This window comes from Triturus cristatus, chromosome 4_2, assembly GCF_964204655.1.
Source record: "Triturus cristatus chromosome 4_2, aTriCri1.1, whole genome shotgun sequence".
In the NCBI taxonomy this organism is placed as follows: Eukaryota; Metazoa; Chordata; class Amphibia; order Caudata; family Salamandridae; genus Triturus; species Triturus cristatus.
Genome location: NC_140586.1, coordinates 800,168,284 through 800,195,720, shown reverse-complemented (window position 1 = coordinate 800,195,720; position 27,437 = coordinate 800,168,284). Strand labels below are relative to the sequence as shown.

General features: G+C 46.6%; 1 protein-coding gene across 3 annotated transcripts in view; it reads left to right on the top strand.

Moving 5' to 3' along the window:
- Window positions 1-27,437, top strand: part of LOC146835075 (vitamin D3 hydroxylase-associated protein-like) — a 536,242-nt gene that overhangs the window by 247,009 nt on the left and 261,796 nt on the right. For all 3 annotated transcript variants that reach the window (XM_085602742.1, XM_085602743.1, XM_085602741.1), the window contains exon 5: window positions 13,841-14,047. In XM_085602742.1, coding sequence (XP_085458868.1) covers window positions 13,841-14,047 — 207 coding nt within the window. The remainder of the gene's footprint in view (window positions 1-13,840; window positions 14,048-27,437) is intronic.

The window sequence follows — 27,437 nt, the reverse complement described above, 5'->3', positions numbered from 1 at the left end:
GAGATGGCCTTGCGGTCCATGGGATCTAACAATAGTCGATCTTCCATTGGGGAGGAATCTGGAAGGGGGGTATCCCCGGGGAGGGCTGTGTCAATGGCGTGGTTGAATTGTATATACCTAAAAGTCTCCAAGGGTGCAAGATGATATTTTGTTTGAAGGTCTATAAACGTGGCCTTTTTCCCTTTCACCCACAAATCCCCAACCCTAGAAATCCCAATCAAGTCCCACTTATCAAACCCTGGGCATGCGCTAAGGCGGCCCAAGATTTCTGGTTCCCATAACAGAGTCACTTTGGTAAGACGATTGTGCCACCCCAGCTTACGCTGGACTGCGTGCCACACTTCCACCGTGCGAGCCGTGGGGCCGGTCAACCGTAATTTGCGATGGTTCGTGTAGAGTGCCCTGTTGTATCCCCGCTTCCCCATCAGCCAATGATCTGTCCAGAAGTTGGGGTCGTCGTGTGGTCCAAATACCCATCTGTTGATGGCTGCCAACTGCGACGCCTGATAGTAAAGACGCAAATCCGGCAGCCTTATACCCCCGTCATACCACCGCATGGTGAGTTTGTTTATGGCAATACGTGGAGGCCTACCCTCCCAAAGCAACCCCCGCACTACCCCCTCAATTTGCGAAAAGTAGGAGTCTGGGACCGGGTTAGGAGCATTTTCCAGGGCATAAAGAAAGCGCGGGAGGGCGAGCATTTTAAACAGGGAGGTGCGTCCTAGGAGAGTTAGGGGCAACGACCTCCAATGCGTCACATCTGACTTCAGTTGCTGCAGGGGCCTCTTAAGATTCCGTTCATAAAAGAGATTAACGTTGGGTGTGATAAAAATACCCAAATAGCTAAAGCTCTGTTCTACCACCGGGATGTCATAACCTCTAGGGCTACATGGGGGTTTACCCCAGAGTGCATACATTTGGGACTTGGACCAGTTAATCTGATACCCCGAGTGTGCCCCAAAGATGTGAAAAATATGCAGGACCCGACGTAAAGATCGTGCTGGTGAGGCTGAATATAATAGGATATCGCCCGCGTAGAGCGATATGCGGTCCTCGTGTTCGCGGGTCCATTTAAGGCCTCTGATTTCGGGGTCGCCCCTCACCCAGACTGCCAACGGTTCCAACACCATGGCAAAAAGCAGAGGCGACAGTGGGCATCCTTGTCTCGTGCCCTGCCGAAGGGGAAAAGAGGCAGAGTAGTGATTATTAACCGTGACATGCGCCGTGGGTTGCTCATATAACAACCTAATCTAACCAATCAATTTGGGACCAAACCCCATACGGTCGAGGACAGCAAAGAGATAGTCCCACTCGACAGTGTCAAACGCCATCGTGGCATCCAGTGACAATAAAACCACTTCCTTCTCAATCGTATCTATCCTCCCCAGCACCCAGTGAACACGAAGTAGATTTCTAGCCGTATTCCTACCCGGCATAAACCCTGACTGATCTGGATGGATCAAGTCAGTCAGATACGGGAACAGACGATTGGCCACAAGCTTGGCAAGGATTTTCGCTTCCACTGTTAGCAGCGAGATAGGGTGGTACGATTTGCACTCCTCCGCCGGTTTGCCGGGTTTATGAATCACCACAATAGCAGCATTATGGATATTGGCTGGAAGCAGCCCAGAGTCATACCATTCGTTGTATAAGTTTAACAGGTGGGGCACTAGCTTCGCAGCCATAGGTTTAAGAAGCTCAATGGGTATGCCATTTGGGCCCATCGCTTTACCCGACCGAACGTCCGATATCGCTTTTTGGACCTCTTCCACCGAGAGATCCGCATCAAGGGTATCTCTATCTTGAGTCGAGAGACTCACCACATCGATAGTGGCTAGGAGGGCCGCTGCCCACGTGGCCTGCAAGTTCTGCGGGACCTGATTAACCTCTTCAAAATAAGATGCAAATGTGTCAGCGATCCCCTGGGGGTCCGTGATAAACGTTCCGCTCGGGTCCGCCGCCGCTCTTACCCATTTTGCAGCCTGATCCTTATGCTCCAGCCACGCCAGGAGCTTACCCGTACGCTCGCCCTGTTCATAAATCCCGTGACGCGTGGCCAGGGATCGCAGGGTAGCGTCCTCAAGCAGAAGCGGTTTATAATCTTGCCTCTTTATTCCGATCCTATGTTGTATATAAGGATTTGGGTCCTGTGCGAGGGCGTCCTCTAGGTGTAAAATGTCCCTTTCTAGTTCAACCACTCTCCTGTTGCGCTCGGTCCTGTGGTCCACCATCAACGAAAATGCCCTCCCCTTGATCACCGTGCCATATGCGCCCCAAAGTGTGACCGCCAATTCGACCAAACCCACATTTTCATCAAAGTAGTAGTCGGTGTCTTGCCGGAGATCTTCCATGACGTGGGGTATCTTTAATGCCCACGGCTGGATCCTAATTGTGCCAGGATGCCTGATATGCTGAACGCCAAAGACCGCCACCACTGGAGAGTGATCAGATATACCCCGCGCCAGAGTCATTGGCTCAACGAAATCTCGAATGTCGTGCGCATGTGTGAACAGGTAGTCTATCCGGGATTGACTGCCATGAACTCCCGACTGGTGCTTATAGTGCGTGTGTCGAGGGTGCGACCACCTCCACTCATCCACCAGCCCCAGAGCGTCGGCAAGCCCCTGAAGTTGGGAGCCCTGTGATGGGCCAGGTCTGGGCGGAAGTCTGTCTCGAAGGCTGTCCATTGTCAGATTAAAGTCCCCCCCAGAATCAGAGATCCCATTGGCAGGGCTAACACCAAAGCCGCCATATCTTGCAGGGTTGGGTGCCGCAGACCAGGAGGGGCATACACAGATACCACATTGACTACCCTACCCTCCCACAAACCCGTTGCCGCTGCATACATGCCCAGCACGTCAGTCCAGTTGTTTTTTACCACGTATGGACAACCCTTGCGCAGGAGTATCCCCACCCCTCTGAAGCCCGAAGTAAACCCAGAGTGCACTATCATACGGTAGCCCTTCCTATTCAGCGCCATACATGTATTTCCTATCAAGTGAGTCTCCTGTAGCAGCACTATATCAAGTGCATGACGGTGAATATATTGCAGGAATATACCTCTTTTGATTTTGTCCCCCAGGCCATTCAGATTCCAGGTGGACACTCTAAGTCCCTGCTCAGGCACCATCAGAACACAACAAATGAACCATCAACAAAATATATCGAGAGACCGCACCTGTTTCCCCACAATTATCATCCAAAGTCAATCTGAGGCGATCAGCAACCCTGCACGTGTCGCAATTCAGAACACCACCATCCTCCACTCCAATGCCACATAGGATATTAACAAACAGAGGATTATTGCTGCCTGATGCAAAAAAAACAAAAATACCCAAACCAAGCCACAAACCCCCCCAACCTGCCCACCCCAACCTCACCAATTCTCATTGAACTCCCAACTCCCTCCCTGCTCAGCAGGCTAAAAACCCCTCGCCACCCCCAACATGCAGAGTGCCTGTCGGCCACCATTAAACTACGTCAGGGAACTTGAGCAACTCCATCCCCATACCATGTCCTACACATATCAACCTGTGGCCCAACTGGAACAATCGCCCGGACCCTCCCCCCCCCCCCCCACTGCAAGAAAACATTAGTTAGGGTGCAAGTATATAGCTCAGCATGCGGCCCACCAAAAGAACACCCGCATGTGTCCCCTTCACCCAGGAGTCGGCAAATCAATTGAACTCAATACACTGTTTCAGCACCCTTCCGCCTGAGACTGAGCATCCGAGTCAGAGTGTGGAGGGGAACGCCTTTGGTTTCGCCAGTCTCCCGCCCCATCAGCTGTGGAAGGGACCTTGCGTGTCTTCTGCCCAACCGTGCGCCACCCCTCAAGCCAGTCCCAGGCCTCCTCGGGCCTCATGAAAAACCAGGATTTCCCGTTAGATTCAACTCTTAGTTTGGCAGGAAATAACATTGCATACTTGATCTCCTGGTCCCTGAGAGCACATTTCACCTCCAGGAAACTGCGACGCTGCTTCTGCACTCTCAGGGTAAAGTCGGGAAAGAATGCTATTGTGCTGTTCTCGAAGGTCAGCGGGGGGGCCGCTCTCGCCGTACGTAATATAACATCGTGGTCTCAAAAATTAAACACCCGGGCCAAGAGCGGCCGTGGTGGTGCCCCGGGCCTTGGGGGGCCTCCCGGTACACAATGTGCTCGTTCAATGGAAAAACACTTGGAATGGCCTCGTGGTTGCAGCTGCTTGAGAACGAGGTCCTCGACGAACAAATCTACGGCCTCCGCCCACTCCGGCACGCCAAGAATGCGAACGTTGTTGCGCCGCATTCTACATTTGTAATCGTCGCGTTGTAGCGCCATCGCCTCATGTGACGCACGCAACTCTGTTATCTATTTTTTAAGGACCGTAGTATCTGTAGTCAGTTCTTTGGTAGTGTTCTCAACTGTGCCCATTCGCTCCGCCATTTTTTTCATATCCTCTCGGATCAGTGTCACCTCCGTATCTATTAGTGTCTCGAGGGAGATCCTGACCATCGAGATGGCCTCCAGTATGTCCTTGTTTGTGGGTTCTGCTACAGCACTAGAGGCTGCCGCCTCAATACGCTCCTCGCCCTGCTGCTTCTGCCAGGCGAACTTGTCCTGTAGAGCCGTGTGATTACTGCGCCCATTCGCCATCTTGTGACTGTCGTGGTGGCCACCACTTGCTATGGGGGTGCTCCCGTTACTCCCCGCCACCTGCAGTGGCCAATACCACTCGACCTGTCGGCTTTGGCGAAGATCCCCCCCGTTGCCCCTCCGGTCGACCACCTCACCTCGACCTCCACCTCACTGCTGCCACCACGTCGTCCTGGGTTGAGCAATCTTTGTGTTTTGCCGCCAAAAACTGGTTGATCCTGTCGGGGGAGGGAATCCCCGCTCCTCCCGCTGCACAAAACAGTCTGCACACCCCCACGGCCTCTCCGGGTCCTGGCTCAGCGTCGTCTGCAAGTTGATCAATGTTCAACAATAGCACCAGGCCTCCACAACACAACAGGTCCCGGCTCTTGCACTACCACTATAACACCATCTGGCCATTAGTGAGGCACTCCTCTCTGCTCTCCCCAGTCTCTGCACATCCAGGCGGCCACCGGGTCCGGCAGACCCCCCAAGGAGGTGGCGCTGGGTCCCTAATCTGCCACAGAATCCGGTCCCCAGTGGTGGCCCTCCTCGCTATAAGGCCCTCCGGTGTCCAGATCTCGAACTTGCCCCCACCAGGGCCCACGAACCTGTTCTGGTGCTGGCCTTTCTTGAGGATCGCCAGGTGCTGGGTCTCACGATCAGGGGTCGCGCTTGGATACGCGATCCCCCAGCAGCGTCTTCACCCGCCGCGGCGGAGCACCACCTCCACACTCCACCACCGCAGCTGCGCTCTCGCTCGAGCGTTGTCCCTGGCCCCCCGGGCCGGTGAATCCGAGAGCAGCACCTCTGCAGCAAACCGCGCCGCCGAAAACACTGCAACGGTCCTCGTTCCAGCCAGGCCTCTGCACCGGCCTCGATTAGTCTTCTTCAGGCCAACTTCCGGTCGCAGGGGCTTTCGCGGCAGCGCCGGCCTGCTGGAGCTCCCCACCCGCAGCGACCTCAATCTCCTGAAAAAAGTGGCCCCTGGATCCCAACGACTTCACAATTGCCCAGGTATCCCTGAGAGCAGTAATTTGGCCGGGGGGATCACTGATAACATGGATATTTAAGGGATGGCTCTCCGGAGCAAAGCTACAGAGCGGCCATTCCCGATGGCAGTTGGCCACGCCCCCCAGAGAGGTACTTTTCACCACTGCGCCCCTTAAATAATACACTTTGCACAGCACTTCCTAAGGCGGACAAACTTTCAGCACCCCAAAGGCAAGGCAAGCAAACAAATCCGAATGTATGTAATATAACACACATGTTATGTTATGTTATTCTGATTTATAAAGCACACAGCTGCCCCAGCAAAGGGGCATCCCGGCGCTGCAGCATCAGAGAGGGGATCCAAATCACTAAAACAGAGAGGCGGCAAAAGGAGTGGAATTAGAAGGAAAAATGCTAAATAGACTGAAAAAGAAAAGTTTTAATCGCCTTCCTAAAGCCGGATAAACAGGTCATGCTACGGATCTGGGCAGGCCGAGAGTTCCAAAGCTTTGCTGCAAAGCAGCGAAAAGACCGCCCCCCGCGTGAAGGCGTTTAATGCGGGGGACAGTAACAAAGTGTTGCCCCGAGGAGCGCAGCTGACGCGCAGGAACATATGGAATGAGTAAATTACTAAGAAGACTAGGAGTAGCCAGCTACAAAATCTTAAATGAAAGACAGAGCGTTTTAAGTTGAATGCGCTCTGTTATGGGAAGCCAGTGGAGTTTACGAATAGGACTGGCAGGGGAACAGAATCGCGGGAGCCCTAGTAAGGCTCTAGCGGCAGCATTTTGAACGCGCTGCAGCCGTGTTATTTCTGCCTGGTTAGCCCCTAAAAGAAGAGAACTAGCATAGTCCAGTCGAGATAAAATGGCTGACTTGACAATCAGCTGGCATGTTGGGGATCAGAAAACTTTAGAGGCTTAAGACCCCGTAGGAGACAAAACAAGTACCGGCGACTTTTTTTGTGTAGTCTTGATAAGTGAGGGAGGAGTCCATCCAGACCCCCAAATTCTTAACCACAGGCTTGGGATTAGGAGTGCTGCCCAAGACACTCGGCCACCAGCTCTCACTCCAGAGGCTAGCGTTCTTCCCTACTAACAGAACCTCGGTTTTGTTAGCGTTCAGCTATAAACAATTGGAGGTCATCCAATCTGCGACGGCCGCCAGGCCATCTCTGAACCTAGAGGCGTTCAGTGTGGAACCTTCAGCCAGGGTCATCACCAGCTGCGTATCGTCTGCATAGGAGACCATGGTGAGGCCCCACTGCCTGGCGGCCACCGCAAGAGGCTGAACATACAGATTGAATAATGACGGACTGAGTGCCGAACCCTGAGGCACCCCCTGATCGATGGAATGGGTCCGAGAAAGAAAGGGGGGGCTGATACTCGAAAAGATCTGTCAGTTAGAAATGAGCTGAACCATTCCAAAGCCAAGCCAACCACGGCCACCTCCTCCAACCGCTGGAGCAAAATACAGTGCGAGACCGTAACAAAGGCGGCACTGAGATCCAACAGGATCAATGCCGCTGTCTGAACGGAATCAAGAATGGTCCGAAGATGTTCAGTCATGGCCAGAAGAGCAGTTTCCGTGCTGTGGCATTAGTTTATTAATGAAAATGGTAGGCCAAATATATCAGTAAATGCAGATTCTCCAATGCCAATTACCTACAATAAACAATTTGAATAAAATGCAATATGTACAGGTAGCAGAGAGTAGAAAATATATACAAGAGAGAAAGTGATGGAGAGAGAGAGTGGTTAGGAACACCTCACCGACTGGCTATGCAACATTCTTTCCATTGTCAGCTGGGGAAGCCCTTTCAACAGCCCAGGAAGAAGTACCAGTCAGGACTCAAATTCCATCACCAATCCACAGCAATACGTCTATTCTGTGGTGAACTTCCGCTTGGGCTGCCAAACCCAAAACTCCAAAACCGGTCCTAGGATGCTTGTTTCTGGTCCAGGGAGGACCTGGCTTGGCAGTTCGGTCTGGACTGTTCACGTGAGGCACAGGGTCAAGATTGATTTGCATATGGCCAGGTCTAAACTAGGGTGGCATGGTGAGCAAAAGAATGATGGATTTAACCCAGATCACTTGACTGGGGGTGAAGGTTTTGATTTGTTCTGCATTCCGTCCATCAATTGTGTGTCTTTTGCTTTCTCACCCTAAGTGCGCCAGGTATGCCCAGACGTGGGTCCTGGGCTCACTGTGCCACTGGAATCAAGCTATCCTGGCTGAAGAGAGGTTAAACCCCGAAACCGGTCCTAGGATGCTTGTTTCTGGTCCAGGGAGGACCTGGCTTGGCAGTTCAGTCTGGACTGTTCCCATGAGGCACAGGGTCAAGACTGATTTGCATATGGCCAGGTCTAAACTGGGGTGGCATGGTGAGCAAATAAATGAAGGATTTAACCCAGATCACTTGACTGGGGTGAAGGTTTTGATTTGTTCTGCATTCCGTCCATCAATTGTGTGTCTTTTTTATTTTCCTCACCTCACCAGTGAGAACTTGTGGAAGGCGTTGTTACATTCTTGTGTGGTGCAGCTCCTGTCACAGGACATAAAGGTGTTCAATTTTAGAGCATTTTATCTCTGTACAGGAAAGATTTATATGTTCATAGAGTGTTTCCTATTTAAAAGAATCTGATGAGGTGGATGTTTGCCTTGCCCTCCTGTTCAAAAACGAAGACCGCATCTTCTTCCATATTAACATTGTGGTGTCTCTAAGGAAGGGTCAACCAACGAAATCGAAGATTTGCAAAAGGGACCTCAGGGATATCAACACAGCTGATCTTGCAAACCAATGTAAATCTGACCTCTCTTCCCTAGTTGACATGTCTGAGACTCACGTACTCAGTGATTTCTACAACTCTACCATCTCTAGCATCATGGATTCCATTGCTCCACTCCAACAAAAAAATGCCTCCTCAAAAATATCCAAACCATGGTTCAACGGCAACCTAAACTCGGAACATCCCAACCTTAGGGCAGTTGTATGATCCTGGAGATCCAATCCATCCTCGGACCTTTAAAAATCCTTAGATCAGTAAGGAGCTCCTATAACAAACAAATCAAGAGAGCTAAGGCGGACTATTTCAGATCCCAACTCAATCAAGCCGCAAATCGCCCCAAGTGACTTTTTGAACTGGTTAAACAGCAATCGGTTGAAGCACCAAACCTCTGACTCTGAAGTCAGCCCTCCCTCATGTGAGGATCTAGCTGCCTTCTTCACTGAGAAATCTAGGCTCATCAATATTGATTTGGAGACAAGGCGGTCTCTACTGTTATCAAATGGGACTGCGCCTCCCCCGGCCCTATTAGACAAGATCGAACCGATGAGTATGGGCATCAATAACAATGCCTTCTGGAACACCTTTACCCCCCTCAGTGAAAGAGACATTATTAAGGTTCTACAGAGTATTAACCCATCAAATCACTTCAGTGACCCGCTGTCACCTTCCATCTTCAAAGAAATCAAAGATGTAATCTCGCCCATCTGGACAAAGATTGTCAATGCGTCTCTGTCACAAGAAATGATCCCGGAGTGCCTAAAAGCAGCTCAGGTAACACCTATTCTAAAAAAATCTACCGCAGACAGCACTGACCTCAACAACTTCCGCCCTATCTCTAAAATCCCCACACTAGCCAAACTCCTAGAAAAATGTGTCCAATCGCAACTCTGTGCTCATATCTAAAATGTTAATCTCCTGGACCAACATCAATCTGGCTTTCACAGTGGGCACAGCACCGAATCGGCTCTCATTCAGGTTATGGATGACATTTTAAAAATGCTCGACCAAAATGAATCGTGCCTCCTTATCCTCCTCGACCCTTCCTCTACGTTTGATACTGTTAATCACGACAACCTCCTATTCATTCTAGAGCATAGGATGGGCCTATCTGGTACGGTGTTGCAATGGTTCTCGTCCTTCCTCCATCACAGATCCCAAAGAGTGAAGGTGAACAACTCTCTCTCCCAGCCATCACCAGTATCAATGGGGATCCCCCAAGGGTCCACCCTATCTCCCATACTCTTCAACCTGTTCTTGGAACCATTAGCTAATGCTCTAAATTCCATGGACATTCTCTTCCATATGTATGCAGGTGACACCCAACTTTAACTGAAAGTCTCCTCCCCCAACAACATCATTTCACTCAACACTACCCTTTTGACTACTGAAAACTGGTTAACTGAGAACCACCTCCTGCTCACAGAATTCCTTCTAGTTTCTCCTCCGAATCACACTCCTAAATTAAACCTCTGGATGAACCACCTCACCGCCTTCAACTCCCCCTCCCCCCCCTCATTATTGACTCAGCTAAATCTCTCGGAATCACCCTGGACAAGCACTTGAACATGAAGACTCACATTAGCAATGTTTGCAAGGGAGCTAACCACCTGCTGAGGACACTCAGGAATCTCAAACCTTTCATCCCACAAGCTGACTTCAAGCAAGTGGTCCAAGCACTGGTTTTGTCAAGGCTAGACTATGGCAGTGCTATTCTCTGTGTTCTCCCCAAATATACCTTGGACCCACTAAGGGTCTCATTGAATGCGGCGGCCAGATTGGTCACGGGTACCAAAAGAAATGCGCACATTTCCCCAGTCTTAAAATCACTAAACTGGCTACCCTACGAAGCAAGAATACAGCTAAAGATTACCTGCTTATCACACAAAGCCCTCCCTTTTAAATCCCCCAGTTATTTAGCGCAAAAACTGGAGCTATCCGGAGGGGGTAGACCCTCTAGGAGTGCTAACTCCCTCCTCCTGAAACCTCAGATCTTTCGCAAAAGGAGAACGTGTCTCCGAAGTTCTGGAACTCTCTCCCACCAGAAATACAGAGAATCTCCTCCAAGGTCACTTTCAAAGTGGAAGTAAAAAGATTCCTTATGAACAAGTTCCTACTTTAATAGGGTGTTGGATTGTCTGCTCTATTACATTGGGCTTACACCTTTAAGCCCTGCACTGTTATTCTTGTTTTTTTTCTTCTCCCTTCTCGATTCATCTGTTCCCCTCCTTGTTCGCCATGTATCAGTTGTTATCTTACTCTTTGTCGACCCCTTCATTTGTATCCGTTCTTGTGCTGTGAGTTCTATTTTGATATGTACTCTGTTTGGTATCCCGATTTGACTCATGTACTGCAACCTTTACCTTCCTCTCCCTCCAATTGTAAAGCGCTCTGATATCCCTCTGGATCATGTTCGCTCTATATAAAACTTTATAAAATAAATAAAAAATGGTTCATTTCTGTTATGTGCCTATATTTGAAGAACCTGGTGGCAGAATTTCCTTCCATTTTCAGCGTTCATTAAAACTGAATATACTATGATATTACCAGCACTTGCCTCAAATGAATGAATACTCTATTGTGATTTTCAAATATCCTATATTTTTCCCTTAATCAGGAACTACCATAACGTAAAATGTTACATTTTACAGTAAAATTACAAAGTAAAACTCAAATAGTTTTTTTGGGATCTTCAGGGATTGCACTGAACAAAGAAAGATAGACTTCTTGCTGCTGCTGATGGCACAAGCCATGCTCCTTACGCCATCTTCCCTCGATCATGTGGCGTGCTTTTCTTCCATGTGGTAATGTTAATGAATGATCACATTTGCACTCTGTCACATAATACCAGGTAGTCTTTTGTTTGTTACCATGATTTCAAGAGAATGCAGAAAATCTTTGTGTCATTCAGTCCCATCCGGAACTTTTTTTGTAAGAAATCTGTCCACCATGCCTACTTTTGGTCACCGTGTAAAGCCTTTGTTTTCCGTCTCCATCAGTATTTTCAACACTTCTCAAATTTAGAATTTAAGTAGTGTTAAGTTGTGTCTCATTTCGTTAAAGTACCTTTCCATACTAGATTTCATGCTTTGAGTTGTTTTATCTGATATATATTACCCCATGCACCAAGAAATATGACATGAGAGGGTAGCGGGAGAGAAAGATGGAGAGCATGTATCTGGATACGGAGGGATGGTACGCTATCGTCTTCCTTACTAGGTCTTGGCTTGACAGCGCATGCACTGTCTCAAAAAGACATGTTGTGTTTAATCTGTGGACTTCAGCCCACCCACAGGCTTCCCATTTTCTCACTCCATCGTTTCTTTCATAATCTTTGTCACCATTTGTCTCTGGCATGCATGGTCATGCCTATTCTTGTGTTTAGACCTCCCCCCAGAAGTGAAGTGTTTCCGTGCACCATTATTGCTTAACTTGAATGCTCTTCAAAGGAACCAGGCTGAGTCTTGATGCCATCAAAGAGTGCCTGCCCCACGGTGTTCATGGCAAAAGTAGTCCTTTTAATGTGGTTGCTGATGTGCTGTATTTGTGTCTCCCTAGCCTTGGCCTCAGTTCCCCATTTTTTGATTATGGGCAAAACAGTTAATCTCCCCATGGCTGGCCGCATTTGCTGTTGGTTGCCCATCCTCCTCCAGCCAGTCACTGCTTGTCCCCGCTGAATTCGGGTTATTCAGATCCCCTCCTCCACTGACTGTATGTAGCTCCAACACTACCTGAAGGTATTGGAGTGCTTTATATTAGCACCAGTTCCTTTGCACAAGGACACATAGCTTTTTGTAGGCATGGAGAGATAAAGTGAGTTGCCCAGAATCAAGGATGTTAAACCGATGCTAAAACTTGCACCTAGTTTACCAGCTCCATAATCTGCAGCTGTAGCCCTTATGACACATCCTCTCCCAAGAGGTCATCACATCATCTCTCTAGCCTTTAAGTTTAGGCAAGTCACTTAATCTCCCCGTGGCAGCCCGCATTTGCCGTTGGTTACCCGTCAACATCCCGCCTGCCACTGCTTGTCCACGCTGCACTACCAATACACAGACCCCTTCTTCCCTCAGATCCCCACCTCCTCCAGATTCCCTCCTCCTCCGACTCTGCTTTTTATATTAGTTTTTTGAGTGCATTTTTACATAGCGCCAACACCACCTGAAGGTATTGGAGTGCTTTACATTAGTACCAGTTACTTTACATAAGGACACATTCATTTTTGTAAGCAGGGGGAGATTAAGTGATTTACAAAGAATCAAGGATGTTAAGCTGATGCCGAAACTCAAATCCGGTTTCCCAGCTCTGGCCCGTACGTCACATCCTCTCCCAAAAGGACGCCACATCGTCTCCCTAGCCTCGGCCTCAGTTCCACATTTAGTGATTATGGGGTAAATCACTGAATCTCCTCTTTACTGGTGGTTACCTGTATCATCTCCCTAGACTGCATTATGTTGTGTTTTATCTATGAGCTTACAGGTTGCCCATCTCTTGCCACTAGTAAACTTCAGCTTTGTTCTCATTTTCTTTGATGCCATATGTCATGGCATGTAGGCGTCATGCCCTCTTCTTGTGTTTAGCCCTCCCATAGCGCTTGTCTCCTTACACTGCTCCTAGTTTGCGCAGCAATGTTTTCTTCGTTTTCAACCGCTTCGTAGGAGTCCTTGTGCTTTCAGGCTGTCTCTCTTCTATACATACCACAAAAATGCATGCATATGTACACAAACAAATGCATTTCTTAAAAAGTTGTTAAAACACAAACAGCGCTTTTTTTTTTTTTTTTTGCACAATCCACTGGTATTGGAGCTGTCACCAATGTGAATGTCTTTTAGCCATGTTGTCTAGCAGCACTTCTGCTGTTATTCATGGCTCAAAGTCACTGAATAAGTGCTATGATGCGGCCACCACAGGCCACGTCATAGCGTTGTTTTGTGTTAGGAGGGGCAGGAGAATCAATTCAACGTGAGAGGCAAAGAGACTCTGTGTAGGCTCAACATTGTGTGATTCTGGTCTTTCAGTGACTTTCAGCCATGCTGAGCAGCAGAAGTGCTGCTAGACAATATGGCTAAAGACATTCGCATTTACAAGGCCAATAGCTCTGGCATTGCTGAGACCAAATGGCTTTGCCAGTGCTTGCTGGTATGCCGCTGCTGCAGGCTTGAGCGGGGCCCTGGCTCACTTGTGGCTGTATCAGTGACCGCCCGATTCAAGCCATTACTTATGCACAGTGTTACACTCCCTCATTGTCCATATATGAATGCTGTACCTGCTACAGTTAATGCCAGCAGTTTTTGTTACACAATGTTGTGTACTTTAAACATGTTTATTGGCAAATTCTTTTGGAAAAATACGGTAGGAATGTTTTTTAAATGTGCAAAAATGTGTGCAATGGTTATTTTAATCTGTGATATCTAACCATCATTATCTGTTCTCTTTCCCACTTTAGCTATGATTGCAGCAATTCAATATTTGGCCAAACTCTTAATCCACGAAACCACAAGAAGACCTGCGGTGGTTCCAGTGGGGGAGAGGGTGCATTGATTGCAGGTGGTGGCTCTGTGTTGGGTGTTGGATCAGATGTTCTAGGCAGCATACGCATGCCCTGCAGCTTTTGTGGTATCTGCGGCTTTAAGCCAACAGGATACAGACTCAGGTATGCTATGGAATACAAACTTTTCATTCTATGGATCTCTGCTATTCGTCCTTTTCAAATGTTTGATTACTAGAGTTGGGATACTTGATTTCAGTTTTAAGGATATCGACAATGACTATATATGAGAATGTTTGTGTGTGTGTTTATATTATATACATTTCCATATTATATATAGTTTGGCAGACTGCGAAGAAAGCTCATCCCAAGGGCGCATGGGCTGGCTGAAGACCTTGCACAGTGCATAATGTTTACATGGCTGGTGAATGCAGACATCATAAAAAATATCCCATGAAATGTTTTGCAAACAAAATGTCAGTTATGCTTCTGTGAGCAAGAAAGTAAAACATTGCTTAAGTTTGCCAGTTGTGACGTACAACACACAATGTACACCATAACTCTTGCCTCATCGATGGATTATGAGTGAGTGACAGAGTGAAGGCTAAGTAAGTGCATGCATGAAAGAATAACACGTGTAAGGATGGATGGATGGATGGAAGGCAGGATGGAAGCATAAGTGAGAGCCTGATTGGAATCTGACAGACCTCAGCAATTTTGCAGTTGGAGGCTTCAGGCAGCAGTAGTGATAATGTTATAAAACCATTATAGGCATTAATATAATGCCATTTGAGGGAATTAAACCAGGGTTCCACACATGAAAGTTTGGGATGTTAAAAACATCACTAAAACATTACAGAAATGTGGTGCTATGTGTAAGTGAGAAACCATTACAAACTGTAAAAGGTCACCCACACACTGACCATCTGTGGTGGCCTCCACCTCTCAAATTGTGAGAGGGAGCTCAGCATTTTCTAACCAGACAGGTCACTTTCTTTTATACAAAGCAATACAAGTAGAGCATTTACTCTTTCAGCAGATGATATTAATAGGGTTTAATTGCATATGGTACCAAGAGTGGCAAATTGAGAGGCCTTTTATGTGCACACACACAATGTTGGAGTTGTTTTCTGTGTGTAAAGAAAGTTTGCAGGGCTGCTTTTCAGGCTATGTCTGACCTGTGTGAAAAGTTTGCAGGGCTGCTTTTCAGGCTGACTGACCTGTGTGAAAGAAGTTTGCATTGCTGCTTTTCAGGCTATGTCTGACCTGTGTGAAAGACGTTTGCATTGCTGCTTTTCAGGCTATGTCTGACCTGTGTGAAAGACGTTTGCAAGGCTGCTTGTCAGGCTGCGTCTGACCTGTGTGAAAGACGTTTGCAGGGCTGCTTGTCAGGCTACGTCTGACCTGTGTGAAAGACGTTTGCAGGGCTGCTTTTCAGGCTATGTCTGACCTGTGTGAAAGACGTTTGCAGGGCTGCTTTTCAGGCTATGTCTGACCTGTGTGAAAGACGTTTGCATTGCTGCTTTTCAGGCTATGTCTGACATGTGTGAAAGAAGTTTGCAAGGCTGCTTGTCAGGCTACGTCTGACCTGTGTGAAAGACGTTTGCAGGGATGCTTTTCAGACTGTCTGGCCTGTGTGAAAGAAGTGTCCAGGGCTGGGTTTCAGTGTATGTCTGACCTGTGTAAAAGACGTTTGCAGGGCTGCTTTTCAGGCTATGTCTGACATGTGTGAAAGACGTTTGCAGGGCTGCTTGTCAGGCTATGTCTGACCTGTGTGAAAGACGTTTGCAGGGCTGCTTGTCAGGCTATGTCTGACCTGTGTGATAGAAGTTTGCGGGGCTGCTTTTCAGGGTATGTCTGACATGTGTGAAAGACGTTTGCAGGCTGCTTGTCAGGCTATGTCTGACCTGTGTGAAAGACGTTTGCAGGGCTGCTTTTCAGGCTGTCTGACCTGTGTGAAAAAAGTTTGCAGGGCTGCTTTTCAGGCTACGTTTGACTTGTGTGAAAGAAGTTTGCAGGGCTGCTTGTCAGGCTATGTCTGACCTGTGTGAAAGAAGTTTGCAGGGCTGCTTGTCAGGCTATGCCTGACCTGTGTGAAAGAAGTTTTCAGGGCTGCTTTTCAGACTGTCTGACATGTGTGAAAGAAGTTCGCAGGGCTGCTTTTCAGACTATGTCTGACCTGTGTGAAATACGTTTGCAGGGCTGCTTTTCAGACTGTCTGACCTGTGTGAAAGAAGTGTCCACGGCTGGGTTTCAGTGTATGTCTGACCTGTGTGAAAGAACTGTCCAGGGCTGCATTTCATGCTATGTCTGACCTGTGTGAAAGAAGTTTGCAAGGCTGCTTGTCAGGCTACGTCTGACCTGTGTGAAAGACGTTTGCAGGGCTGCTTTTCAAACTGTCTGACCTGTGTGAAAGAAGTTTGCAGGGCTGCTTTTCAGGGTATGTCTGACCTGTGTGATAGAAGTTCGCAGGGCTGCTTTTCAGACTGTCTGACCTGTGTGAAAGAAGTTTGCAGGGCTGCTTTTCAGGGTATGTCTGATCTGTGTGAAAGATGTTTGCAGGGCTGCTTGTCAGGCTATGTCTGACCTGTGTGAAAGACGTTTGCAGGGCTGCTTTTCAGGCTATGTCTGACATGTGTGAAAGAAGTTTGCATTGCTGCTTTTCAGGCTATGTCTGACCTGTGTGAAAGATGTTTGAAGGGCTGCTTGTCATGCTACGTCTGACCTGTGTGAAAGAGGTTTGCAGGGCTGCTTGTCAGGCTATGTCTGACCTGTGTGATAGAAGTTCGCATTGCTGCTTTTCAGGGTATGTCTGGCCTGTGTGAAAGAGGTTTGCAGGGCTGCTTGTCAGGCTATGTCTGACCTGTGTGATAGAAGTTCGCATTGCTGCTTTTCAGGCTATGTCTGACCTGTGTGAAAGACGTTTGCAAGGCTGCTTATCAGGCTACGTCTGACCTGTGTGAAAGACGTTTGCAGGGCTGCTTGTCAGGCTATGTCTGACCTGTGTGATAGAAGTTCGCATTGCTGCTTTTCAGGCTATGTCTGACCTGTGTGAAAGACGTTTGCAAGGCTGCTTGTCAGGCTACGTCTGACCTGTGGGAAAGACGTTTGCAGGGCTGCTTGTCAGGCTATGTCTGACCTGTGTGATAGAAGTTCGCATTGCTGCTTTTCAGGGTATGTCTGGCCTGTGTGAAAGAAGTTTGCAGGGCTGCTTTTCAGGCCATGTCTGACCTGTGTGAATGACGTTTGCAGGGCTGCTTTTCAGGCTATGTCTGACCTGTGTGAAAGACGTTTGCAGGGCTGCTTTTCAGGCTATGTCTGACCTATGTGAAAGAAGTTTGCAGGGCTGCTTTTCAGACTGTCTGCCCTGTGTGAAAGAAGTGTCCAGGGCTGGGTTTCAGTGTATGTCTGACCTGTGTGAAAGAAGTGCCCAGGGCTGCTTTTCATGCTATGTCTGACCTGTGTGAAAGGTGTCCAGGGCTTCTTTTCAGGCTATGTCTGACCTGTGTGAAAGACGTTTGCATTGCTGCTTTTCAGGCTATGTCTGACATGTGTGAAAGAAGTTTGCAAGGCTGCTTGTCAGGCTACGTCTGACCTGTGTGAAAGACGTTTGCAGGGCTGCTTTTCAGACTGTCTGACCTGTTTGAAAGAAGTTTGCAGGGCTGCTTTTCAGACTGTCTGACCTGTGTGAAAGAAGTTTGCAGGGCTGCTTTTCAGACTGTCTGACCTGTGTGAAAGAAGTTTGCAGGGCTGCTTTTCAGACCGTCTGCCCTGTGTGAAAGAAGTGTCCAGGGCTGGGTTTCAGTGTATGTCTGACCTGTGTAAAAGACGTTTGCAGGGCTGCTTTTCAGGCTATGTCTGACATGTGTGAAAGAAGTTTGCAAGGCTGCTTGTCAGGCTACGTCTGACCTGTGTGAAAGACGTTTGCAGGGCTGCTTGTCAGGCTATGTCTGACCTGTGTGATAGAAGTTTGCGGGGCTGCTTTTCAGGGTATGTCTGGCCTGTGTGAAAGAAGTTTACATTGCTGCTTTTCAGGCTATGTCTGACCTGTGTGAAAGATGTTTGCAGGGCTGCTTGTCAGGCTATGTCTGACCTGTGTGAAAGACGTTTGCAAGGCTGCTTGTCATGCTACGTCTGACCTGTGTGAAAGAAGTTTGTAGGGCTGCTTTTCAGACTGTCTGACCTGTGTGAAAGAGGTTTGCAATGCTGATTTTCAGGCTATGTCTGACCTGTATGAAAGACGTTTGCAGGGCTGCTTGTCAGGCTATGTCTGACCTGTGTGATAGAAGTTCGCAGGGCTGCTTTTCAGGGTATGTCTGACCTGTTTGAAAGAAGTTTGCAGGGCTGCTTGTCAGGCTATGTCTGACCTGTGTGATAGAAGTTCGCATTGCTGCTTTTCAGGGTATGTCTCGCCTGTGTAAAAGAAGTTTGCAGGGCTGCTTTTCAGGCTATGTCTGACATGTGTGAAAGAAGTTTGCAAGGCTGCTTTTCAGGGTATGTCTGACCTGTGTGAAAGAAGTTTGCATTGCTGCTTTTCAGGCTCTGTCTGACCTGTGTGAAAGATGTTTGCAGGGCTGCTTGTCAGGCTATGTCTGACCTGTGTGAAAGACGTTTGCAGGGCTGCTTTTCAGGCTATGTCTGACCTGTGTGAAAGAAGTTTGCAGGGCTGCTTTTCAGGCTATGTCTGACATGTGTGAAAGAAGTTTGCAGGGCTGGTTTTTAGGGTATGACTGACCTGTGTGAAAGACGTTTGCAGGGCTGCTTTTCAGACTGTCTGACCTGTTTGAAAGACGTTTTCAGGGCTGCTTGTCAGGCTATGTCTGACCTGTGTGATAGAAGTTTGCATTGCTGCTTTTCAGGCTATGTCTGACCTGTGTGAAAGAAGTTTGCAGGGCTGCTTGTCAGGCTACGTCTGACCTGTGTGAAAGAAGTTTGTAGGGCTGCTTTTCAGACTGTCTGACCTGTGTGAAAGAAGTTCGCATTGCTGCTTTTCAGGGTATGTCTGGCCTGTGTGAAAGAGGTTTGCAGTGCTGCTTTTCAGGCTAAGTTTGACTTGTGTGAAAGACGTTTGCAGGGCTGGTTTTTAGGGTATGCCTGACCTGTGTGAAAGAAGTTCGCAGGGCTGCTTTTCAGACTGTCTGACCTGTGTGAAAGAAGTGTCCAGGGCTGGGTTTCAGTGTATTTCTGACCTGTGTGAAAGAACTGTCCAGGGCTGCTTTTCATGCTATGTCTGACCTGTGTGAAAGAAGTTTGCAGGGCTGCTTTTCAGGCTGTGTCTGACCTGTGTGAAATACGTTTGCAGGGCTGCTTTTCAGACTGTCTGACATGTGTGAAAGAAGTTTGCAAGGCTGCTTTTCAGGCTATGTCTGACCTGTGTGAAATACGTTTGCAGGGCTGCTTTTCAGACTGTCTGCCCTGTGTGAAAGAAGTGTCCAGGGCTGGGTTTCAGGCTATGTCTGACCTGTGTGAAAGACGTGTCCAGGGCTGCTTTTCATGCTATGTCTGACCTGTGTGAAAGAAGTTTGCAAGGCTGCTTGTCAGGCTACGTCTGACCTGTGTGAAAGATGTTTGCAGGGCTGCTTTTCATGCTATGTCTGACCTGTGTGAAAGAAGTTTGCAAGGCTGCTTGTCAGGCTACGTCTGACCTGTGTGAAAGATGTTTGCAGGGCTGCTTTTCAGGCTATGTCTGACCTGTGTGAAAGAAGTTTGCAGGGCTGCTTTTCAGGCCATGTCTGACCTGTGTGAAATACGTTTGCAGGGCTGCTTTTCAGACTGTCTGACATGTGTGAAAGATGTTTGCAGGGCTGCTTGTCAGGCTACGTCTGGCCTGTGTGAAAGAAGTTTGCAGGGCTGCTTTTCAGGCTATGTCTGACCTGTGTGAAAGACGTTTGCAGGGCTGCTTTTCAGGCTGCCTGACTTGTGTGAAAGCAGTTTGCATTGCTGCTTTTCAAGGTAAGTCTGACCTGTGTGAAAGAAGTTCGCAGGGCTGCTTTTCAGGCTATGTCTGACCTGTGTGAAATACGTTTGCAGGGCTGCTTTTCAGACTGTCTGCCCTGTGTGAAAGAAGTGTCCAGGGCTGGGTTTCAGGCTATGTCTGACCTGTGTGAAAGAAGTGTCCAGGGCTGCTTTTCATGCTATGTCTGACCTGTGTGAAAGAAGTTTGCAAGGCTGCTTGTCAGGCTACGTCTGACCTGTGTGAAAGATGTTTGCAGGGCTGCTTTTCAGGGTATGTCTGACCTGTGTGAATGACGTTTGCAGGGCTGCTTTTCAGGCTATGTCTGACCTGTGTGAAAGAAGTTTGCAGGGCTGCTTTTCAGGCTACGTTTGACTTGTGTGAAAGAAGTTCGCATTGCTGCTTTTCAGGGTATGTCTGACTTGTGTGAAAGACGTTTGCAGGGCTGCTTTTCAGGCTATGTCTGACCTGTGTGATAGAAGTTTGCAGGGCTGCTTTTCAGGGTATGCCTGACCTGTGTGAAAGACGTTTGCAAGGCTGGTTTTCAGGCTATGACTGACCTGTGTGAAAGAAGTGTCCAGGGCTGGTTTTCAGGCTATGTCTGACTTGTGTGAAAGACATTTGCCGGGCTGGTTTTTAGGGTATGCCTGACCTGTGTGAAAGACGTTTGCAGGGCTGCTTGTCAGGCTATGTCTGACCTGTGTGAAAGAAGTTTGCAGGGCTGCTTGTCAGGCTATGTCTGACTTGTGTGAAAGAAGTTTGCAGGGCTGCTTGTCAGGCTATGTCTGACCTGTGTGAAAGAAATTTGCAGGGTTGCTTTTCAGTGTATGTCTGACCAGTTTGCAGTGCTGATGACCAGGCTGAGGTCGCGCTGAATATGAGAGAAGTCTGGATGGCTGCTACCCATGGTCTACCTATTCTGTGCAAGTAGTTCTTTTGGCCACTGTAAATGTCCGATAAGATGATTTCATTTAAAGATTATAACATCAACCAATGAAGTACAGCAACTAAAACTAGACTGCCCTTTGAAATCAAATAATCATTGAAAATAAAAGCCACAGGTCCATGTGACCTACTGGTCATGATATTTACAGCCCGTCTGTACACCCCAGTAACACTTTTTGGAGAGTGATACAGGCATAAAATAAGTGTGACCCCATCGAAGTCTATGGAGATGTTTTGGTTGTACAAAGGGTGGATATGACTGAATTGAGGTTGGCACCTGCCAAACAAGGGTGAGTTGACCTGGAAGGGATATCATGCTATATATACACCAGGTAGTGACACAGTTGGTAAAGATTGGAATACACTGTACACCTGCCTGGGTATCCTTGCCAGAGAAAAGTTAACTATGTTGCTCTGTCTTTAATAATGGGTTCCCTGGCCATAAAGTACAAAATTACTATTAACTGTGTAGATCACGCCCAGGAAACCACTCACGATTTCCGTTAATAAAATTACCAAAGGGGCGATTAGATGGATCAGGAAGTGTGAGTCCCAAAGGACCAGGGCCATAGCCAGATAAAGAAAACTTCACAAGTCAGTATTCAGAGTCCAAGCCTTAAACTTAAAGGTTTATTTAACATTTTAAAAACATTACAGAAAGCAAAAGTCAATTGATGAATCAATTTAAATCAATATCAATATATATTGTACGCCAAGAGAAAAAATAATGTCTAAGTATAGGATCAGAAAGAGGACTGACATGATGTCTGCCTCCAGAGAATAGACAAAAAGCTCCGGCACACATCACAAAAAGCGCGATATTGATAGGTTTTTAGTCAGTGGAGGGCATGCTCAGGACAGGGTGTGCAGTGGTAATATGGGCTGTACTAATAAAATTTATGTGACAAAAGGCAATTAGAATTCAGTAACTGTATTGTGTAAAACAGACAATCTTGGAACCCATCTAAAATACTGAACCTACATACAAGGGGAAATGACATTAAACTGCTAAACAATAAACTATTAGAAATTAATAAACAAACCGTTATGATTGCAGATAGTAACCAGCATGATTATTTACAACATTGCAAGAATATCTCTGGTATGGCTCCCTTTGCAGTACAAGACAGTTAAACTACATGAAGCCATACCATACATTGAATCCCATTCTGACTATTCTGTGAAAAGAAAGGCACTGTAGAGAGAAAAACAGTCATGCAGAAAACGTTCCTTTGCAATTTTAACGCCAAGTTGTCGTCACCTATAAATGAAAAATGAAAATAGGCCAGGAGATTTATTTTTGTTACCTGCTAACTTAATTATGCAAAAGAACATTGAAAGTTCAATTAATAAATCTTCTCACACAAAACACATACAAAAACTACGCAACCACATCTATGAAGCATTCCCTTTAACCTTTACACAGTACTTTGTAGTTAGTTTAATTGTTAATGTGGGAGTTTATAAGCAAATTTGAAAATCGCAGTGGTTCCGAGTTGGACTGCACCTGATAACTGCAAAGCATAATTTTTATTGTAAAGAAATTGTAAAGAAGTTAAAAGCAGAAAGAGAGTTAACCTTCATTTAAAGCGCCCAAAACTGGAGAGCAGGCATGAAGATACTAGATGGGTTTTATGCAGCATTAGATCCTACAGACCAACCAATGACATTGCTGGCATGGTGGTGGGCACGGGGGAGCCTATTGCTGAAGATAACGATTGAAGGCTAGCGTTGAGAGAAGCTGACTCCAAAGGATCATGCGCAGGTCATGTACTGACCAACGGCCACTGGTAAACCCATGTCTTTCAAATGGGCAGACTCTTTCCCTGACTGTTGAGGACTTAGTAAGGTTGGCCCATTTATTACTTGACAAGAACAGCGAGGATTAGGGAAAAAGGATCTCAGCCCCGGGTTGATAGGGAGTGTAGACTGGCATGTATTTACCTCCATCAGGCCTTTCAAGTTGTCCCTAGAGATTGTGCCCAAATAGCCAATTGCAGAAAAGGCTACAAACTAATCTGGAGGAAAAAGAAAGGGGATTATCAGTACCAACTATGGGACAACTTAGTTACCGCATGAAAGGTTAAAAATGAATGTTTGTTCAGGCTCACAGTGAATCAAACAACCCATCTACTCACTGTAACTCCCCACTGGACACCAGCATACGCCCTGACAGATGGGTAGATCATTTTCCCATGTATACTGTCCAGCAGATGCCAAATGTTAGTTGGGACCGGTTTTGTAGCAGTGCAGCAGTTTTAAAAGCACTGCAAAGTTCCTTGTAAATCCAGCAGTTATCGGGCAACAATAAAAGTTTCAAAATAACTCTGGTGATTAATGTACCTGCTGGAGAGAGATGGGAGTTTTGTCTAGTGGCAGTGACTCCTCTAAGGTAGTGCAGAGGGTAAATATGCCTGCTGCAAAGAACGTGTACCATGCATATCAAAGAACCGTATTTTATGTGCATAGCTCAATGGGTTACTGCTTTTGTCTCAGAGATTGTTTTGTTTCTGGGCAGTTCATAAGTCACAATCGTAATCCAGAACAGTGAGCTATGAGCTGCCATCAAATAGGCTGTATGCAAACTGCATGGTACAGGTTAGAAAGTTGTGATTTTTCCCAGTATTTAATGATACTGATGTTGCTAAAAATGTTTTGTTTCGGTACAAATTCCTATTATTAGTCAACCCTAAGCAATGTGTTATGTTCTCAATCCTGAGTTTGTGCTTCTCCAGACCAAGCACTATCTCAAAAAATACCTACCAGTATGGATGATATGTGAAACCTACACCTTTTAGTCCCCTTTGCCTTATGTAATATTTTCTATACACTGATTTACACACGTATGATTCATTGTCTGTATGTGTGTGTAATGTAAAGTGCTCTGACACCCTACACTGGTATGAGAGGTGCTATACAACAAATGAAATACATGTGAGAGAGGGGCTATGGAGAGATGAGAGACACTGTTGTAGGAAGATAGTGAGGGTATCATTATAAATCCCCAACAAAGATTGTTGTATCCTGGTGCACAGTAAGGTCATCATTTACCATGTTTTAAACGCTAATAAAAATGAATATATTATGACAAATGTGTTGTAGAATGCACCATTTCTTCCAAAATTTTCTTGGAGAGAGAGCTCCCCTCTCTAAACCCCCTTTTGTAGTGGTCAGGCTCACTCAATATGCACCATACGGGGGCTGGTCTGACAAAATTTGCCAGGGCTGCTTTGGGTTCCCAGTTTGGCCCTGAAAAGCAGACATGTAACATACTAGGTAGGCAGATTTACTTCCACAAGCCAGCAGGGCTGAGTAAGGATGACAGATCCCATCTGAAGCAGTTGTTTTTTTAATGAGGCAGCAAGAAAGGGACCCAGAATAAGCATTACACTTAAATACAGACCACTCTAGGGCTAGAACTGTAGGAGGGGTTTGTGACTGCCACTTGGGACAGGGTCCTCTTAATCAGATTTAGGCTAGGGTATATTAGATGGCAGCTAGGGTTCCCCCTTGGACAATATGAATCCTTTTCCATCCTTGTTTGCCAACCTAACGAAAGCTCCCCGCAGAGTGTGCGTGTTTTTCTGTAGATGTTGTTCTTGTTTCTCAAGACTATCTAGTCTCAGTATTGAGGGGTCCTGTATTAACCGGATGCAGACCGCTCTACCTCATTTACAGTCACTGAGCTCACCAATGATTTGTTTGAGTGTTAGCTCATTTCTTAAAAGTGCCTTTCGTAATAGGAGTCATATGATCTTCTGATTCTATAGTGTACCATGGCCAGGATTTTAATGTATTGTTTTAACATTTTCAAAATTAAGAGTGATGTTATATATTTGCTTTTATGATCATATCTATTGTTCAAATAAAGCTATTTATTGATTAATTGAATGACATTGCTATCTATTAGTTATCTGATGCATCCCCAGTTTGCTATTAGATACATGTAATTAAGTCTTTCCCATAAATTATAGCTACTTTTAAATAGCTATAAATACATTTTCAACACCCATGGGTCCATCAAAGAAAAGAAAATATCTTTGCTATAAGAAATTGGAGTGTTACTTGAGGGAGGGTGAGAACTCACCTTAGATAACAGTCGTAATCCTAGGCAGGGTGAACCCTCAAAGTCACTAAATTTACCTGAGCTCCAACCATTGGTAGCTATGGCAGACAGGCTTAACTTAGGTAAAGTTTTTATTCAGTACTAAAACACTAAGTCAAAACACAACTCAAAAAAATCTAACACCAATTAAAAAAGATAAAGCATGAAATAAAATTACATGAAAACAACAGTAATCTAAAAAAGGAAAACGGAGATGTGAATTTTTAAAGGTTACATTTAAAAATAGCACCAAAACTTGTTAAAAGGCAACCACGGTCATCTGGCTGCACTTGACCGGCACTAAGGTGGATTTCTTTTTATATAACTTTATTGGCATATTAAGATATTACAGCGATATCGCAAATCAATCAGCACTTATGGTTAGATTTTCAAGCCCCCCCACCTTCCTTCGTACACATTACTGATTCCCCACATAATAAGACGGCAATAAATGCAGGACCATCTATGTAGGAGGGCAAAGAAGATGAGACAAAAACATACAATTCTCATATCAAGGAAATCCACAACCTATATCCATAGGAACATTTTTCGTTATGCATTAACCTTCATGCCATTATTTAACAGTTATTAACTCCTCCCTCTCAATTTGCTCTAGTTCTGGACCAGCGCATCAATCAGAGAAAGAACAAATCAGTATAATCCTCTACTTACCCTCAATCACAGGCCATATTCATTCATGGTACACTCACATCTTCAGTGGGGAGGACCAGACCCCTTGTAGGCGCCTCCAGACACAGGCAATGCCTGCAGCTCCCGTAACTCAGACAGCATTGTCGTCCAGTCCAATAGGTCATCTTCAATCTTTTAATCTCTCCGAACATGTCTCATCCGTACCTCCTCTGCATTTGCCCATTCACAGACATCCCGTAGCCATGCCGTACAAGTCGGAGGTGTGGGGTAATACTAGGCCCAAAAAGAATGAATTTCCTGCTCAATTTCTTCTTTGCTGGAGAGGGGCGAAAGCCAAAGAGCACTTGTCGGATCTCCATGGGTATTTCCCACCCCAACGCCTCATTAGGACTGGTGAAAATTTCCTGCCAGTAGGAAGCCAAGGATGGACGCATCCAAGTCGTGAATAAAATCATCACTGGCCGCCTTACAACGCGGGTACTCCTCTGGATGATTGGGATAAATGATATGCAACATTCGAGGGGACAGGTAATTCTGGTGTATAAAATTGTACTTCAAAAGTTCAAACCATGCATCAGAACTGACCATTCAAACCCCCTTGTGTACTTTCACCCATTCCCCTGCTGATAAAGGTTTCTCAAGTAAGGCATCTGACTTCACCTGAATAGGAAGCACCTCTTCCGGTACATCACATAGTGCCTGATAATGATCGGATATCAAGTGATGCCCCTGAGCCATATACAACAAGGCAAAACCAAAGGGGGGGATGGACGGAGTGTTGAACATTGCAAGCACTCACCCCCAATCAACTGATCTGGGTTTAATCCATCATCGTTCTTTGGCTCACTCCGCCACCCCAGTTCAGAAATGGCCATATGCAAATCAGTCTGACCCTGTGTCTCATGGGAACAGTCTAGCCCAAACTGCCAAGCCATGTCTTCCCTGGACCGTAAACCAGCATCCTGGGACCGGGGTCTGGCTACTCAGCCGTCATCAGTTTTTGGCTTGGCAGTTCGGGCTGGACTGTTCCCATGAGACACAGGGTCAAGACTGATTTGCATATGGCTGGGTTCAAACTGGAATGGCATGGTGAGCAAAAAAACGATGGATTTAGGCCCAGATCTCTGTACTGGGGTGAATGTATGACATTGTTCTGCATTCTTTCCATCAACTGTTGTTTTTCCATATACAACAAGGCCATCAAAACTTAAGTTTGGAGAGGCTCCTCAGGGAAGGATGGCCAGATCTCCTGCCCAAGCTCGAAATTTTCTTATACTGCAGATATTGTCCAACACCAAGATTAAAGGTCCCCATCGCCTCCTCTTGGTTAATAAACAGGTGATCCACATATAAATCACCCGTCAACTGACAACCCCTATCCCTCTAGTGCCATACCGACATCAACTCGGCGATGAAAGAGAAGGGTCGCACCACCCACAGATGAATATCTGGCGCATCGGAGCCTGACAAACCACCCGTTTAACTGTGCCCTCCCATATGATTGCTATGTGATTTATAATATAAGGGAGCATTGAGGAGATCCCGGATCCAAGCATCAATAGGGTCCGCAATGATCGTTCGCCATAAGTACCTTCTAAAATGTATTTCTACCAGTCTATCACTATATGATTCATCCAATGAACAGCATGCTGCAGCTGAGCTTCTAAATAATAAAATTCCAGGCTTGGGACCTCAAGTCCCCTCTGGCTCCACGTTCTCTGCATGGCAGTGAGACACACTCTCCTGCGCTTTGAGCCCCACAGGAGTTCCACAATCAGTTTTTCCAATGTGTGAAAGTAATATCTGGGAACCACATAAAAAGCATTTTGTAGAGCATAAAGACAGCGAGGTAAGACTATCATTTTCGTTATCGTGATTCTGCCCATAAGAGACAGGAGTAA